Source organism: Artemia sp. Qi Xiang Cuo, chromosome 21, assembly GCF_049724085.1.
Source record: "Artemia sp. Qi Xiang Cuo chromosome 21, ASM4972408v1, whole genome shotgun sequence".
NCBI lineage: Eukaryota > Metazoa > Arthropoda > Branchiopoda > Anostraca > Artemiidae > Artemia > Artemia sp. Qi Xiang Cuo.
Window position 1 is genome coordinate 41,066,490 of NC_142814.1, and position 20,087 is coordinate 41,086,576.

Consider the following 20,087-nt stretch of genomic DNA (forward strand, 5'->3'; position numbering starts at 1 on the left):
TGTTGTCAATTTAAAATATACTTCGATGTGTTGTCAATTTAAAATAGTTAAGAAATAAAAAAATTTAACAAGAAATGGCTGAAAAGTATTTTGGAGAGAGATGGGTTGATTGTGTACTGTATAATACACAAGTGATGTTTGGAAAGTGTTGTTAATTTAAAATATACTTCGATGTGTTGTCAATTTAAAATAGTTAAGAAATAAAAAAATTTAACAAGAAATGGCTGAAAAGTGTTTTGGAGGGAGATGGGTTGATTGTGTACTGTATAATACACAAGTGATGTTTGGACAGTGTTGTCAAAATAAAATATACTTCGATGTATTGTCAATTTAAAATAGTTAAGAAATAAAAAGATTTAACAAGAAATGGCTGAAAAGTATTTTGGGGAGAGATGGGTTGATTGTGTACTGTATAATACTCAAGTGATGTTTGGACAGTGTTGTCAATTTAAAATGTACTTCGATGTGTTGTCAATTTATAATAGTTACGAAATAAAAACATTTAACAAGAAATGACTGAAAAGTGTTTTGGGGGGAGAAGGGTTGATTGTGTACTGTATAATACACAAGTGATGTTTGGACAGTGTTGTCAATTTAAAATATACTTCGATGTGTTGTCAATTTAAAATAGTTACGAAATAAAAAAATTTAACAAGAAATGGCTGAAAAGTGTTTTGGGGGGAGATGGGTTGATTGTGTACTGTATAATACACAAGTGATGTTTGGACAGTGTTGTCAATTTAAAATATACTTCGATGTGTTGTCAATTTAAAATAGTTAGGAAATAAAAAATTTAACAAGAAATGGCGGAAAAGTGTTTTGGGGGGATATGGGTTGATTGTGTACTGTATAATACACAAGTGATGTTTGGACAGTGTTGTCAAATTAAAATGTACTTCGATGTGTTGTCAATTTAGAATAGTTAAGAAATAAAAAAAAATAACAAGAAATGGCTGAAAAGTATTTTGGGGAGAGATGGGCTGATTGTGTACTCTATAATACACAAGTGATATTTGGAAAATGTGGTCAATTTAAAATATACTTCGATGTGTTGTCAATTTAAATTATTTAAGAAATAAAAAAATTTAACAATAAATGGCTGAAAAGGGTTTTGGGGGGAGATGGGTTGATTGTGTACTGTATAATACACAAGTGATGTTTGGTAAGTGTTGTCAATTTAAAATATAATTCGATGTGTTGTCAATTTAAAATAGTTACGAAATAAAAAAATTTAACAAGAAATGGATGAAAAGTGTTTTGGGGGGAGATGGGTAGATTGTGTACTGTATAATACACAAGTGATGTTTGGACAGTGTAGTCAATTTAAAATATACTACGATGTGTTGTCAATTTAAAATAGTTAAGAAATAAAAAAATTTAACAAGAAATGGCTGAAAAGTGTTTTGGGGGGAGATGGGTTGATTGTGTACTGTATAATACACAAGTGATGTTTGGATAGCGTTGTCAATTTAAAATATACTTCGATGTGTTGTCAATTTAAAATAGTTAAGAAATAAAAAAAAATTTAACAAGAAATGGCTGAAAAGTATTTTGGAGAGAGATGGGTTGATTGTGTACTGTATAATACACAAGTGATGTTTGGAAAGTGTTGTAAATTTAAAATATACTTCGATGTGTTGTCAATTTAAAATAGTTAAGAAATAAAAAAATTTAACAAGAAATGGCTGAAAAGTGTTTTGGAGGGAGATGGGTTGATTGTGTACTGTATAATACACAAGTGATGTTTGGACAGTGTTGTCAAAATAAAATATACTTCGATGTATTGTCAATTTAAAATAGTTAAGAAATAAAAAAATTTAACAAGAAATGGCTGAAAAGTATTTTGGGGAGAGATGGGTTGATTGTGTACTGTATAATACACAAGTGATGTTTGGACAGTGTTGTTAATTTAAAATATACTTCGATGTGTTGTCAATTTATAATAGTTACGAAATAAAAACATTTAACAAGAAATGACTGAAAAGTGTTTTGGGGGGAGAAGGGTTGATTGTGTACTGTATAATACACAAGTGATGTTTGGACAGTGTTGTCAATTTAAAATATACTTCGATGTGTTGTCAATTTAAAATAGTTAAGAAATAAAAAAATTTAACAAGAAATGGCTGAAAAGTGTTTTGGGGGGATATGGGTTGATTGTGTACTGTATAATACACAAGTGATGTTTGGACAGTGTTGTCAATTTAAAATATACTTCGATGTGTTGTCAATTTAAAATAGTTAAGAAATAAAAAATTTAACAAGAAATGGCTGAAAAGTGTTTTGGGGGGATATGGGTTGATTGTGTACTGTATAATACACAAGTGATGTTTGGACAGTGTTGTCAAAATAAAATGTACTTCGATGTGTTGTCAATTTAAAATAGTTAAGAAATAAAAAAAATAACAAGAAATGGCTGAAAAATATTTTTTGGGGGGGAGGGAGATGGGTTGATTGTGTACTGTATAATACACAAGTGATGTTTGGACAGTGTTGACAATTTAAAATATACTTCGATGTGTTGTCAATTTAAAATAGTTAAGAAATAAAAAATATTAACAAGAAATTGCTGAAAAGTGTTTTGGGGGGGAGATGGATTGATTGTGTACTGTATAATACACAAGTGATGTTTGGAAATTGTTGTCAATTTAAAATATACTTCGATGGGTTGTCAATTTAAAATAGTTAAGAAATAAAAAAATTTAACAAGAAATGGCTGAAAAGTGTTTTGGGGGGAGATGGGTTGATTGTGTACTGTATAATACACAAGTGATGTTTGGACAGTGTTGTCAATTTAAAATGTACTTCGATGTGTTGTCAATTTAAAATAGTTAAGAAATAAAAAAATTTAACAAGAAATGACTGAAAAGTGTTTTGGGGGGGAGACGGGTTGATTGTGTACTGTATAATACACAAGTGATGTTTGGATAGTGTTGTCAATTTAAAATATACTTCGATGTGTTGTCAATTTAAAATAGTTTAGAAAAAAAGGATGATTGTGTACTGTATAATACACAAGTGATGTTTGGACAGTGTTGTCAATTTAAAATAGTTAAGAAATAAAAAATTTAACAAGGAATTGCTGAAAAGTGTTTTGGGGGGAGATGGGCTGATTGTGTATTGTATAATACAAAAGTGATGTTTGGACAGTTTTGTCAATTTAAAATGTACTTCGATGCGTTGTCAATTTTAAATAGTTAAGAAATAAAAAATTTTAAAAAGAAAGGGCTGAAAAGTGTTTTGGGGGAGATGGGATGATTGTGTAATATATAATACACAAGTGATGTTTGGACAGTGTTGTCAATTTAAAATATACTTCGATGTGTTGTCAATTTAAAATAGTTAAGAAATAAAAAAAATAACAAGAAATGGCTGAAAAATGTTTTGGGGGAGATGGGTTTATTGTGTACTGTATAATACACAAGTGATGTTTGGACAGTGTTGTCAATTTAAAATATACTTCGATGTGTTGTCAATTTAAAATAACTATTTTAAATTGACAACACATCGAAGTATATTTTAAATTGACAACACTGTCCAAACATCACTTGTGTATTATACAGTACACAATCAACCCATCTCCCCAAAACACTTTTCAGCCATTTCTTGTTAAAATTTTTTATTTCGTAACTATTTTAAATTGACAACACATCGAAGTATATTTTAAATTGACAACACTTTCCAAACATCACTTGTGTATTATACAGTACACAATCAACCCATCTCCCCCAAAACACTTTTCAGCCATTTCTTGTTAAATTTTTTATTTCTTAACTATTTTAAATTGACAACACATCGGAGTATATTTTAAATTGACAACACTTTCCAAACATCACTTGTGTATTATACAGTACACAATCAACCCATCTCCCGACAAAACACTTTTCAGCCATTTCTTGTTAAAATTTGTTATTTCTTAACCATTTTAAATTGACAAAACATCAAAGTATATTTTAAATTGACAACACTGTCCAAACATCACTTGTGTATTATACAGTACACAATCAACCCATCTCCCCCCAAAACACTTTTCAGCCATTTCTTGTTAAATTTGTTATTTCTTAACTATTTTAAATTGACAACACATCGAAGTCTATTTTAAATTGACAACACTGTCCAAACATCACTTGTGTATTATACAGTACACAATCAACCCATCTCCCCCCAAAAAACTTTTCAGGCGTTTATTTTTTATTTTATTTATTTCTTTACTAATTTAATTTGACAACACATCGAAGTATATTTTAAATTGACAACACTGTCCAAACATCGATTGTGTATTATACAGTACACAATCAACCAATCTCCCCCCAAAACACTTTTCAGCCATTTCTTGTTAAATTTTTTTATTTCTTAACTATTTTAAATTGACAACGCATCGAAGTATATTTTAAATTGACAACACTGTCCAAACATCACTTGTGTATTATACAGTACACAATCAACCCATCTCCCCCAAAAACACTTTTCAGTCATTTCTTGTTAATTTTTTTTATTTCTTAACTATTTTAAATTGACAACACTGTCCAAACATCACTTGTGTATTATACAGTACACAATCATCCCTTATTTCTAAACTATTTTAAATTGACAACACATCGAAGTATATTTTAAATTGACAACACTATTCAAACATCACTTGTGTATTATACAGTACACAATCAAACCCTCTCCCCTCACCACACTTTTCTGCATATTCTTGTTAATTTTTTTTATTTCTTAATAATTCTAAATTTAAAACACATCGTATTTCATTGTAAATTGACAAAACTGTTCAAACATTACTTGTGTATTATACAATACCCAATCATCCAGTCTACACCCAAATACTTTTCAGCTATTTCTTGTTAATATTTTTTATTTCTTAACAATTTTAAATTGACAACACATAGTAGTATATTTTAAATTGACAACACTGTCCAAACATCAGTTGTGCATTATACAGTACACAATCAACCCATCTCCCCCCATAACACTTTTCAGCCATTTATTGTTAATTTTTTTTATTTCTTAACTATTTTAAATTGACAACACTGTCCAAACATCACTTGTGTATTATACAGTTCACAATCAACCCATCCCCCCCCAAAAAAAAAATACTTTTCAGCCATTTCTTGTTAAATTTTTTTATTTCTTAACTATTTTAAATTGACAACACATCGAAGTACATTTTAAATTGACAACACTGTCCAAACATCACTTGTGTATTATACAGTACACAATCAACCCATCTCCGCCCAAAACACTTCAGCCATTTCTTGTTAAATTTTTTTATTTCTTAACTATTTTAAATTGACAATACATCGAAGTATATTTTAAATTGACAACACTGTCCAAACATCACTTGTGTATTATACAGTACACAATCAACCCATCTCCCCCAAAAACACTTTTCAGCCATTTCTTGTTAATTTTTTTTATTTCTTAACTATTTTAAATTGACAACACTGTCCAAACATCACTTGTGTACTATACAGCACACAATCATCCCTTATTTCTAAACTATTTTAAATTGACAACATATCGAAGTATATTTTAAATTGACAACACTGTTCAAACATCACTTGTGTATTATACAGTACACAATCAACCCATCTCCCCCAAAACACTTTTAAGCCATTTCTTGTTAAAATTTTTTATTTCTTAACAATTTTAAATTGACAACACATCAAAGTAAATTTTAAATTCACAACACTGTCCAAACATCACTTGTGCATTATACAGTACACAATCAACCCATCTCCCCCCAAAACACTTTTCAGTCATTTATTGTTATATTTTTTTATTTCTTAACTATTTTAAATTGACAACACTGTCCAAACATCACTTGTGTACTATACAGCACACAATCAACCCTTATTTCTAAACTATTTTAAATTGACAACACATCGAAGTATATTTTAAATTGACAACACTGTTCAAACATCACTTGTGTATTATACAGTACACAATCAACCCATCTCCCCCCAAAACACTTTTCAGCCATTTCTTGTTAAATTTTTTATTTTCTTAACTTTTTTATATTGACAACACATCGTAGTATATTTTAAATTGACAACACTATCCCAACATCACTTGTGTATTATACAGTACACAATCAACCCATCTCCCCCCAAAACACTTTTCAGCCATTTCTTGTAAAAATTTTTATTTCTTAACTATTTTTAAATTGACAGCACATCTAAGTATATTTTAAATTGACAACACTGTCCAAACATCACTTGTGTATTATACAGTACAAAATCATCCAATCTCCCCCAACATTCTTATCAGGCATGTTTCGTTAAATCTTTTTATTTCAAGACCACTTGGAATTGTAAAAAGATCGGAGTTCATGGTAGATTGAAAACAATCTCCAAACATTACATGAGTATTATACAAAACACACTCTTCCCATCTCACCCCAAAACCATTTAATCCAATTCTTTTTAAAATTTTTTATTTATTAACTATTTTAAATTGACAACGCATCGAAGTATATTTTAAATTGACAACACTGTCCAAACATCACTTGTGTATTATACAGTACACAATCAACCCATCTCCCCCCAAAACACTTTTCAGCCATTTCTTGTTAAATTTTTTTTATTTCTTAACTATTTTAAATTGACAACACATCGAATTATTCGCAAATGCTAAACTCTTTTTTCCACCTTCATAGGATCAAATTTGCAAATGCTAAACCCTTTTTTGCAAATGTCAATCAAACACCAAGAAACGTAATCTCCTCGAACACGTCAAACTGTTTCCAAGGCAGATTAGCTTTTTAAAATGCACTTGTAAGTTTAATGTTTCAGGCATGGGTTTTTCTTGCGCAATTCCAATGTATATTTTCATGTACCGTTCAAATCAACAGCAATTTCAATGTATATTTTCATGTATATTTAGTATCTATTATACCGATACTACTATCATTAAACTCGATTTAATATTACTGTGAAAATTATTTGAAATCTGATTATGCTTATCCAGCTACAATTGATTTCAAATTTTATTGTTTTTACACTTTTTTTTTAATTTGTGCACTGAGACGGTGTGCTAAATTACACAAAATAATTCAGCCAAACCAAAGAGATTTGCGACGAAAACAAATTTCATATTAGGATTCAGGATGAAATTTTGATTTTAGAGGTAAGTTTTTTTTTATCTATCTGAATACTCCTCTAATTTAAATGTTTGCCCCTTAAATTTTACACATTAGGGGAAAACCCATCCATTATATTTTTGTATTTTTCTGCTTTACTCTTAACACCATAATAGACACTGTACTTTTCTGCTCTTTTTATGTTTACTTTCTTTCGTTTTTGGACCTTTTATTTGTAAAAAAAAAAAAAAAAAAAAAAAAAAAAAAAAAAAATAGCCAACCCCCTGTCGCTAAACCAATTTTCAACCAACTTCAAATTCCATCGTTGTGCAGAAATTTTTCGCAGACAGTTTCAAAAAAAAAGTTTGGACAAAGCTTTCTTATTTATGTCCCAAAAATTGACAGTTCGCACTTGGCTATCAGCCAGATGTAACCTGTTATCAACTAGTAAATTTGAGTACAATCTACGTGAGATATGGCATGACCTTTTTGCCAATTTGCTATTTTTTTCAAAATAAAGAGAATGGCAAGCACAAAAGTAAAAATTTATTTCATTAGGGACAGTATTTCAAGAGGCATATGGGATGACCTGTTTGGCAATTTGCCATTTTTTTCAAAATAAAGACAATGGCAAGCAAAAAAGCAAAATTAATTCCATGAGAAACAATATTTCAAGAGGCCCAAACATGGAAAAACAAGTGAAGCATAGGAAAATATAGAAAATTATGAGGAAACGACACACACAATAAGATTTTCTGGGATGTCGAAGGCCTTTTCTAGGTCCGCACCTCGACGAGGGTAGGTCTATCTTTTTTTATCTACGATAAGATTTGTGACACCATTGATGATAAGACAGAATTAACGAATATTGGAAATTAAGTAATCAACCCCTGCATGGTTGGACAGGCCATTCAGCAGAAAGAGTATTTCAGAGACGATATTACTTTCATCGATGATGAATAGCAAATGACCTCACACTCCGTATTTTCAGTCACTCCGTGTTGAATATTATTTACTAGGTTTTCTCCGTCACCGCAACCGTGAAATATCCTTGCTCAAGGTACAATGGAAAAAATAATATTGCTAAATTGTATCAATGAACAAATCAGTAGACTTTTTTCGCTAGTTTTTACTTCATCTTCCACTAAAGAAACGAGAATCGAGAATAGCGCGACCTCGGTTTGAGATTGAAACCTGACTGACAAATTTTGCAGAATCTGGCCTCTGTTCTTTTTTGAATTTCTATGCTATTAACCCAATACTCCGTTCGGTGGGCTGAATGAATCTCTGATACCCTGAACTCAGACAAACCAGAATTGAAACCATGTCCCGCAGTCCTACTTGAGATAAAACGACACCATTACTCCATGTTCGCACAGCTGTGTTTTTACCGAAAAGAAGGAGTGTTTTTCGAACCTCTATCAGAACTTTTATTTTTTGTTGCATGTTGTCATGGCATCATGCGTCATGGCGGCTTAATTCGCGTCGAAAATGTTTCAACCGATCGGTTAGCTAGAAAAGACAAAATACATTTTGCAACAACAATAATTCTTCACAAAAAAAAAATCGGTAAAGGCATCACAGCCTGAAACACATGTGTTGAAAAATGAAAATAAATGGCTTTCTACCTAATATCACGTTTATAGTCTCTTTATCTGCATTTTACCAAATAAAAGGATTCGATTTGGTAACACTTTCGAAGCATGTGAGCCGTTTTGTGTCTGTGAACTTGCATTTTCAGCTACAATACCGTTTACTCGTGGTTCCCATAGATGTTCATATTTCAACTATGTTGGTTTTTTGGGGCATTTTCAGCTATAATACTGTTTACTCGTGGTTCACTTAGATATTCAAATTTCAACTATGTTGGTTTTTTGGGGCATTTTCAGCTAAAATACTGTTTACTCGTGGTTCACATAGATGTTGAAATTTCAACTATGTTCGTTTTCCGGGCCATTTTCAGCTACAATACTGTTTACCCGTGGTTCACATAGATGTTCAAATTTCAACTATGTTGGTTTTTTGGGGCATTTTCAGCTATAATACTGTTTACTCGTGGTTCACATAGATGTTGAAATTTCAACTATGTTCGTTTTCCGAGCCATTTTCAGCTACAATACTGTTTACTTGTGGTTCACATAGATGTTCAAATTTCAACTATGTTCGTTTTTTGGGGCTATTTCGTCACCGGCGTATGAGTTTTCCAGGTACTTTTTAACAAACTTATTGAGTTGAAAAAATCAGCCTTTATCAGGTAACTAGGCAATTTTTTTGCTGCAATTTTTTCTACGTAACAACAACAGGCATGTAAATTTGTGTTCAGATTTATTTCTAAACAACAACAAAAATTGAAAAGATCATATTTTGCGAACATAACGGCAAATATAATTGTTCATTTAGTCGATTCCCGCACATTGCCTGTCCCAGCAATTTTTTCTACGTGAACCAGAGTTAGATAATTCTTTTCCAAATGAGCACTTTTGTTCGCACAAAAAGTGTAACTTCTTGTGTGACTTGTGCAACTTTCGTCATTTGTGCTGTTGTTTCAAATATTCAGCCTATGGAATTAAATGGCTTGCAATTTACGATATTTATCACGTAGAGTCCTACAAGCAAAAACTCCAAAAAATACCTCAACCAAGTCAGAAGCGCTGCCGAAGTAAAATTCACAATAGGTCAGAATCAGCTACGCAAGCATATTCTTCAGGAAACTGTCCCAAATATGAAGAAACCAGATATGCTCTTTCCAACTCAAGCTGAGACTTTTCAACAGCAATGTCCTCTAGACGCTGTGATACGATCCCAAGACCTGGCAGTTAGACCAACAAGTTGTAAAAAAAACTCCTCGCCTTCAAAAACGTGTGTTTTCGCTTTCTAAACATCAAATGGACCCAATAGTAACGAACGCTAATGTATGAAAAAAGTCTCAACCGCTGATAACCGAAATGATCAAATACTGGAAGTGGAGTTACCTTATGAAAATGATCCACTTACACGACACTCGACTACCAAAGGTCGCCCTCCAGATGCAGCCACGGAGTACCAGAAGGGGACGCCCAAAAACACCCTAAGAGCAGCTACCAAGCTGACTTCACAAATCTCAGCACCTCAATTCAACCTAAACAGGAAAACTTATGGAAGGTCGCAGCGATGAGAAAAGACTGGCAGCTCTTTTTTGATGCCATAAGCGCCTCTGGAGGCACAAGAGGATCTAAGGTCTAAGTTAAGTTGCGATGTAGAGCAAAATTGCCTAATTTTCCAATTAAAGTTGAATTTTTTCACTTCAATAAACTGTAAGACAAAGCAACTAAAGTTGCTTAATACACAAGTGAATACTACTCCTGTATTCATGTATCACGAGCGAATACTACTCATGTGTGAACATCTGTTTGAACATTGAGTGAAATTTTTACAAATATGCCATGGAAATCACGTACATGGGCGCTGATATCTCCGCAGACATGGAAAATTTCTGCAGATATTAAAGAAAAACCGAAATACCGTACTCATCGCAAATATGTAACTAAACCAACGTTAAAATATCCTACTAACTTAAGGCAAACTGAATGCATTTTCGGTGTCTTCTTAAGGGGAACTACGAGCATTACCACTTAAAGTTGTTTTGCGACACATAGTAGAAGCAGAGTTAAAAACTTCCTAAAATTAAATTGTAAAAAGTGTACTTTACTTTCAGTCATTTACATCTTGAACGTGTTTTTGCGAGCCAGTCCAACTGTTCCTAGTTTCTGGATAGACAAATAGCCCCGCCTTTTCAAAACCTACTATGTGAAATTCTAAGCCAGTAAAATGAACAGGACGTAAAATTCCACTTGTTTGGTCTTCCTGTACAAATTTTTTTAGCCAGTAAAGAGAGTTAACAATTTTTGAGTCTCAAGAATCTTTCAAGTAATCTCTCAGTTTCTCCACAATTCAAGATTTTACTCAAGAGTCCTTGAAAAATCTGTTAAGAAAAATAATCAAAGCTGTGCCTCAGCTTTTGACAGACTTCAAAATTCCCACAAGAGAACCGCTTAGGGGGAATGTAACTTTTCGTTCTTTTATTGCCTTGAAATTTCCCACATAAACACAAAATAAAGAATCAGGTTTTTAAGAGATGGAGCTACTTGGCTTCTCACCCTGGTATTCACTTAAGGAAGGGCGTGATTGGCTTTTAAAAATACGTCAGAGCCGAGATAATTTTCAATGGGGTCACAAGCCATAGCCTACCGTGTAGTAAACACTATTTGTATGCATTTACGTTCGTTCAAATTATTGGAGTGAAATGTAGTAAAAAGATAGTAAAAACTGTGAAGAGTAATCTAAGATTTACAAAGTTTTGATAGTATATTTCATCCACAAAAACTGTTCTTAGTTTTCACTGCTAGGGTATTATTACATTATGTAAGAAGTTTGGTTTATTTATCGAAGATTTTTAAGGATTCTTGAGTAAAAGCTTCAATTGTAGAGAAGCAGAGAGATTACTTGTAAAGAATCTTGAGGCTCGAAATTGCTAACTTTCTTAACTTGCAATAAAATTTTGTACAGGAAGACAAAAAAAATGGAATTTTACGTCCTGCTCATTTTACTGGCTTAGAATTTCACATAGTAGGTTTTAAAACCAACCCCCCTAACTCCATGGAAACAGCCTTGGTTTCGGGCTATTTTTTGTTACTATGGGCCGTATTCGTCTTTTACTAGATTGCAACTATCACTACTACCACGGTCGACGTGCACAAGCTTGTATATATTTGATTCTCAAATTACATTATTCTTTAAACTTAGTAAATGAGCTGTATTCGTAGTAATTCGTAATTTGTAGTAATATGTAATTCGTTCGGTGTCAAAAAAGGGGAAATTCAGGTTCAGATACCCTAGTGAGAGCTTAATTGAAAAAAAAACTAAAAGACTTCAAAAAATTAAGTATTGGCTGGCATACCTAATTAGCTTGGTTAAAGATCAAATTCCAAAAATTGCAAATTCTCACGGTGAAATTTTTAGTTTTTAATAACCTGCTAGATTTGTATGTGTTGTAATTAATTTTGCAATTTCGGCACGAGCGCTAGAAATCGATACAAACTTGTTAAAAATACAAGGAAATTGTTAAAAATTATTAATCATAATGGTTATTTTGAATTTTTCAAAATGGTTTAACTGACACAACTTACTAACGGAAACAAAAATTGACAATAACCTACTAGAGATAGTTTATCTTATAGACAACACATCGTTACCGCAAAGCGGCTTGAACTCCATATAAATACCATATATAATACCTTCGCTAAAGCTCTTCTATCAGCTAAATGAAGCGCTTGCTCATAATCTAGAAAACTGAGGACTAAAGGAGTTTGATGACTTAGGCATTTCTCCATTATTAATCTCAGAGTCAACCTTCTCAATGCCCAAGCCCGGGCAATATATCTTGACAAGCTTTCTCTTGTCTTCAAACCGAAGTTTTTTGTGCTTCATTCTGGTTTTTGACTCGTTGTGATTCTCGTTGTCTCATGTCTTCTAACTGTATACTTCTTTGTGATTCATTTTTGTTTTTGATTTGTAGCTATTCTCGCTGTCTCTTATCTTCTAACCGCATATTTATTTGTTATTCATTTTTCCAGTTATTTATTTCTATTAGTTTTTTTTCCCAGTCATCTCAATTATTAATGCAATTTATTTTTGGTTGATATTTTGAAAAATTAAAGCAAGCTATTATTTTACATATTATAATTTATATAAACCCATAACATCATGATAAATTCCTTGCTGTAAAAGGTGTTCGCTCTTTACAGGATTGTCAGCCATCTCAACAAAAATACGAATATTGAGACAATTTAAAAAAAGTACTGTGCTATTGAAAACTCTGCAATACTTCCAAGATTTTTAGAAAACTTAACTTTTGCGTAATCTATACTGAAATTGAGGAAATTTATATCTTGAGGAAAAGACAATCTGTAGAAAAGGGTATAATGAGGGGGTCTCGGTTATTTGCCAATTTGTCTTCCGCTCCATATTAATTGCATGTTCAATAAGACATTCTTTACTATTAGTTACCCCAATGCAATGGCTATGGCCCTCTATCACATTCGAAGGGTGTGAGTTCAAGCCACTTTGCAGTAACGAGGGGGTGTCTAAAAGGTTGAGTATCTCTAGTGGCTCATCGTCAACTTTTATCTCGGTTAGAAAGTTGTGTCGGTTTGTAAACCATTTTGAAAATTCAAAATACCCATTATGATTAATAATTTTTAAATAATTTCTTCTAATTTTTAACAAGTTTGCATAGATTTCTAACGCTCGCACCGATTCATAAAATGCAAAATTAATGACAACACTGACCAAGCTAGTAGGTTAAAAAAGATATGAAATTCCACTCTGAGACTTTGCATTTTTGGAATTTGATATTTAACCAAGCTATTTAGTTTAGGCAATACTTAGTTTTTTGAAGTCATTTATCTTTTCTTTCAATTGAGTTATCAAGTAAATCCATACAAATCAAGTTAATGTAGATGCCAAGAACTCACTTTTTCTCACTACCACACCTGAACCTGAATTTCCCCTTTTTTGACACCGAGAGAATTACATATTATTACAAATTACGGCCTACTACGAATACAGCTCATGAACTACAACTAAAGAATAATACGATAATTATGCTTATACGTAATTTGAGAAACAAATATTATACATGCTTGCGCATGCCGACCGTGGTCGCAGCAGTAGTTGCAACCTAGTAAAAGACGAACACGGCCCATAGCAACAAAAAATAGCCTGATACCAAAGCTGTACCCACGGGGTTAGGATCTTTGACTCCCCCCTGAAATCTTTCTCTGACTCATAACAATGTAACAAAAATGCACATAAACAAAGTTTTGATGCGTTTCTACAAGTATTTTTAACCCCCCCCCCCCCGCCCCCCTGGAAAAATAAGCGGTTAAGGTAGAAAATGAGCTTAGTAGCTGGCTTCGAATTAAATCAGGAGTTAAGAAGGGTTATGTTCTATCCCCATTTCTATGGATAATTTTCATGGACTTTGTCTTAAGGAGCACAAAAAAGGCAATGGGAGAACACGGAATCAAATGGTGAAGTAAAACTGTCCTAGATTTAGAATATGCTGATGATGTAACCTAGATGAACGTGTAAGCAAAATGAATAAACTTCTAATAGATTAGGCTTTAAATAGATTGGGATGAAGGAGGAATGTGCGTAGTTGTGTTGGCATCAGGCGGCCTAGTGGTGCGATACGTTGTTAGTAGTAGTATTAGTAACCACAGGCGTTGTTTTTCCGGACTCATCAAGGGACCCACATTTTGTTTCTTAACCAAGTTTTTAAAAAAGTATGCTTGAGTCGTCACTACTCCAAGAAATGTAGTTCCTTCAGACGATAGATCCTGTCTTCCTTTTGGAAGGTTTTGAACGCCCTAAGTAAGAAATAAATCAGGGCAGAATTTTTTAAAACTAAGCATGGTATCTGCACCCTTTTTTAGAAATTTTGGCTCTTAAAAATGATACTAGAACATAAAATTCCACTGGAATGTGTCTTGTTCTTGATTCTTGAAATAACTTTCCGCCAGAAAACCCCGAGTTGTGTTCCTTCAGACGATAGATCGTTCCTTCGGACGATAGATCCTGTCTTGCTTTTGGAAGGTTTTGAACGCCCTAAGTAAGAAATAAATAGGGCAGAATTTTTAAAAAACTAAGCATGGTATCTGCACCCTTTTTTAGAAATTTTGGCTCTTAAAAATGATACTAGAACATAAAATTCCACTGGAATGTGTCTTGTTCTTGATTCTTGAAATAGCTTTCCGCTAGAAAACCCCGAGTCGTGTTCCTTCAGACGATAGATCCTGTCTTGCTTTTGGAAGGTTTTGAACGCCCTAAGTAAGAAATAAATAGGGCAGAATTTTTAAAAACTAAGCATGGTATCTGCACCCTTTTTTTAGAAATTTTGGCTCTTAAAAATGATAGTAGAACATAAAATTCCACTGGAATGTGTCTTGTTCTTGATTCTTGAAATAACTTTCCACCAGAAAACCCCGAGTCGTGTGCGAAACAAAAGGAATTTGTTGAAAGTTGGACAAAGGCAGGTGGAATTCAGCGAATCGCTCATGGAAAGGGTGGTTTTATGGCTGACATGGATTCTGATACCTTCACTCAAATTTTAGCCGACTCACTGAAAAAAAATATGACTGGGTTACAAGTAAACCGTTACAACATACAACATACTGCATAACAACATACAACATACAACATGCTGCATAAACTGAAAAATTGACTTGTCATCCAGTATTGTATTTTATTCAGTTACCCTTTCACCGTTACGTTGAGAGGGTCTTCATATTTTAGTTTTTGTGTTTGTTGTAAAGTTTGGTTTTTTATATTATCTTTGGATATTTATCAGTAAATTTCTATTTTATTGCTCTGAGGACGGTCAAACGAAGGTCTGGACCAAAATATTTGCATTGTAGTCTACGCTTTTCACTCGCTAGTATTATCCTCGTTTCTCTCTTCTTTACGGTTTCTTTTCGTTTTGTTAATTAAGAAAGGCACTAGATGTAGCAATTTCCATTAAAATGAGCACTTAAATAGCTCTTTATAACGTTCCAGAACCCCGCTAGCAGCGCCTAAAAAAAACGGAAAAATAAGATGCCTTCCATTAAAAAAGGATTTTCATTGCTTTAAAGCCAACGGAACTTACTTGTTGTTCAAGTCAGGGGACTGCGTCGGCTGAATGTCTCAAAGACAAAGGGCCCATTATTAGATTCTCCTGTGTTGGGTTTCCTGTGTTGGATTTTCGGTCAATGTGATTCCAATGGTGTACTTTTTGTTTAGAAACGCACCATTTTTATGGGTTTCATGCTATTCCGTTTGGTTAGTACGGGACGTGTTCGTCTTTTACTAGGTTGCAGCTATCGCTGCGACCACGGTGTATGGAACATGGCAAAATTTGCCCTCCCTATTGACCCATGATCTTTTTATGATGCACAATCCTTATGGCCGTCATTTCAGAAACTTAGATGGGGCTTAACCAATTTACCTTTGACATAGTGGCACAAATTACCTTTAATCATGACGTAAAGAGATCCAGCAATCATAATAACAAATTGAAGAGTGTCTGTGTAAATAACAGCCGTTAGACCACCCAATGCTGTCCCTATGGCTGTAAGACCCAACAGTAGGGCTATCGCACCATAAATTGACCATTGCACAGCTTCTTGAATGAAGATAGCACCACTGTATAAGTTGACCTGAAATACAAGAGTAATGACAATAATCGTAATAATAATAATAACAGTAATAATAATAATAAATCTATCATTAACCACACAAGGCCACACAACACAATATTCGAAAATTCACATTAGAAGATAAATAACAAGATTTATTTTCGAAACTGTACTTTCGAAATAAATTTTTAAGTTTCCAACAAAATTTGAAAATATTTCGCACGTAACTCAAAATTTGAAAATTCATTTCAATTTATTTTCGGTAAGATTTATTTAAAAAAATTACTATCAAAAGCCCAGATGGGCCAAATTCGCCATTAAGTATCAATGAATAAAAACAAGAAGAAAAAAAACAAATAGGAAAAGGTCAACGTGTCAAAAATACTAAAAAATATTAAAAAGGATAAAACGACTGAAACTTGAAGAGTTCATAAAAAATGGCTATAAGAAAGAGTACAAAACTTTCAGACAAATAATAGTATAATAAGTTTCGAAAAGGAAAATGGGAAGGGAGATTCCCTTTAATCAATATATAACCCACGATCAAAAATAAACATCTAATATCTTTCAATGGATTCAGACTAAGATGAAAAACTTTTCTAGCATAATGATAACTGTTAATTAAAGGGGGGGGGAATTGTCAAGGAAAAAGAAATTTGGACGGGATTATAGAGAGCAGTTCTAGCAAAACCCACGGATTTGTTCTCCTTTCCCTAAGGGAAACGAATATTTACCCTCATTGAAGATATTTCCTAGGCCCCTCTTTATGGAAATGGGAGGAAAATTTGCAAACAATGTGATTTAAAATATTTAGATCTTTAAGGTGTCAGAGGAGGGAAAAGTGTTATTTATGCGTTTTAATATATAATTAGTACAATAGTCTCATTTTAAACTACTTGACATGGAAACAGCGAGTAATCTCATGGTACTATCGACTTTATGGGTGGGTAGAAAGGGTGAAGGTTGGGGATATCTATTCTGTTTTATCCACTGGACTACTTTTACATTTTGTAACATGTTAAGACACTTAGATAATCAAAAAATTTCCATCCATTCGAGAATTCAACTTCAAGGGTTTTTATCCTTGCAAAGGGCAAAAATAGACCTAACAGGATTACCTGCGGCTCCCCAGTGTAATTTGAAGAATTAATAGTTGATATTCATTTAATAGTCTGATTTTTGGTAAGTCCAAAGCTATTATATTGAGCAGCATACTTATTAACGGTCTCTTCCGACCCACTGGTGGATCCAGGGGGGGAGTGCCCGCTCCCAAGATTTTTTCTGGTACCCTCATTCCTTTTTTTTCCTGTTTTTCACTCTTTTTTAAAATAAGTTTGTCAATTTGGTCAATTATTGGCAACCTTGACACATTGCCCCCCCCCTCCCTAAGGTTTTACTTATTGGTGCCCATGTCAAATTGCATCCCCCCCCAAGATTATGCTCTAGATCCTCCCCTATTCCCTCCCCACATAAACATTGAAAAGACACAAGCTTACATTAACTTTGCCTCTCCAGATCCCCCCCCCTAGACTTTGAAAAATAGCTTGTGGTATTTTCATTGGAAAAACCTTCTTTTTCGTATTTTTATTTAAGAATTAAAAAATTGCAAAATTATCCTCCCTCCCACCCCCTAAAATAAAAAAAAAGTTATGGCAACCTCTAACATTTTCGGGAGTCGAAGCCACTGGTTCTGACTGTTCAACCATGGAAATTCTGAGCTACAATAGTAAGTGATAATCACTACACATAAAAACCACTTATTATATATTCCAATTTTAAGTAATAAAACTGTGATTCAGTACACCAGTCTAAAATGAAAAGAGTTTAAATCCTTCAATTCTTAAAAATTGAAAACCAGCTTGTAGTTTCTCTTCGATTTTTGTGCATATACAACTAGTTGCTATCAGAGCCATTCCTAGGAAGGGGGCAACCATGGCAGTTGCCCAGGGTTTGGTGGCTTGGGAGGGGGCACCTCGGCTGGGGAAGTCCCGACTTTTATCCAATTTTTAACTTTGATCAGCTTTTTTTGCTTGTATTTAAGTTGGGAGGGAGGGCTGTAATTAATTTTTACCAGGCGCAACCAAACCTAAAAACGGTTCTGGTTACAAGCTCAACAACAGCAGCAGAAATGAATCTCCAAAATCAGGTCAAGAACAACCAAGACCAATGACCAATGACCGACCAATGAATGACCAATGAGTTAGATCTTCCGAACGCTTGCATCTTATTTCCTGACCCAGAAGACACTTTACACTTTAAAATTGTCATCAGGCCTGTCATAGGATTTTACGAAGGTGGAACATATAGCTTCAGTATTAATGTTGGCGAGATAAAAAAATATCCCATTGCTCCACAAAAAATAAAGTAAAAGACTCCCATATAGCATTCTAACAAGAATTTAGAGGGTAGTTTGTGTTTAAATATTCAGAGGGGAGGTTGGCACCCAATTTGAACATAAATATCATTGTTTTTGGACTATATCATGTATTATTAGAACTCGATACAAATGACCCACTAAACAATGAAGCAGGAGATTTACTAAAAAGAGATGGAAATCTATTTAAGGAAATTGAGCGAAAAATGCCGCGTATACATGTAAGAACATTAAGTTAAGATAGGGTACTCCTGTATTAAACGCACTCTTTTATATACTGCAACGCAAACCAGTCACGAAACAGACCGAGACGCGTGATGAAAAAACAGGTTTACGCTGCCTTGTGGGATATAAACAAAGGCAAGAACTATATTTAAACTGTTGTTTTTCCGGGTTTAGGAGGGGGAAGGTACCTTGGTTTGGTTTGGTATTTAATATATGGTATGCTTTGCCCCCCCCCCCCCCACCCCCTAATGTGCAAATATATAGCCCCTTTTTTTCTAAACTATTATATATTCATCTTATTTTATCCTATCTTATTTTATTTCATTAGCATTAACCAAACTAGCACTACTTAAAAGAGTGCGTTTAGTACAGGAGTACCAAAATGTCTATCACAAGCCCCGAAGGGCAGAATTCGCTTTTCGGAGTCATAAAACCAAAACAAAAGAAAATCATAAATAAAGCAAACAGCTAAAAAACTGGCAAAACAATGCCAAAAACAACAATATCAGAAAGGCAAAACCCTTCATTAGTCAAAAATGTCAGAAAGCTAAAAAAGTAAAAATTAAATCTGAAATAAGATTTACATTAAAGAGGTTTTAAAGAGAACATAAAAAGGGAGGGGGGCAAAAGAATGCAACGAACATAAAACTTGGGTATCCCCAGTACCAAAAAAAAGAAAGAGGAAAACTAGCGGTTTATTTTATCAATAATGAAGGGAACAAAGATTTTTTCATATCTGGAAGTGAAGCAACGGATGGGGGACAAGATAGGAACAGGTTCAGAAACAGTACGTGGCATGCGGTGTCTGAGTGGGGAGTGTCTTTTAGGGAAAATGTTTTCCGTGCGAAGGTTTATTAGTGCATTTTTTGCAAAACAGAGGTGCAATGTTCCTCTCCTGTGCTCAAGAGTTTCCTAGTTGGTCTTTTTTAGAAGGAGCGAGTATGGTACATAAGCTTCTTTAAAAATTATTATCAGGGCTTTTTTTTAATGGATTCGATTTTATCTGATTCATCGCAAGATATGCCAGGATGCCAAACTGGACAGCCATATTCAAGATGCGAGCGGACAAAGGAAGTATAGATCCTTAAAGAATGGGAAAGGGGGGGGCGTTAAATTTATTCGAGAGCTTAAGGAGAGACACGGACGAGTTAGCTCTATGGACAATATCTTTAACGAGGATATCCCATTTTAA

The 20,087-nt window shown here is 33.6% G+C and overlaps 1 protein-coding gene across 1 annotated transcript in view; it reads right to left on the reverse strand.

Annotated features, from left to right (window-relative positions):
- The window catches only part of LOC148939551 (sodium/mannose cotransporter SLC5A10-like), a 200,568-nt gene that overhangs the window by 115,337 nt on the left and 65,144 nt on the right, over window positions 1-20,087 (reverse strand). The window contains exon 5 of the mRNA XM_089107078.1: window positions 16,131-16,317. Coding sequence (XP_088963204.1) covers window positions 16,131-16,317 — 187 coding nt within the window. The remainder of the gene's footprint in view (window positions 1-16,130; window positions 16,318-20,087) is intronic.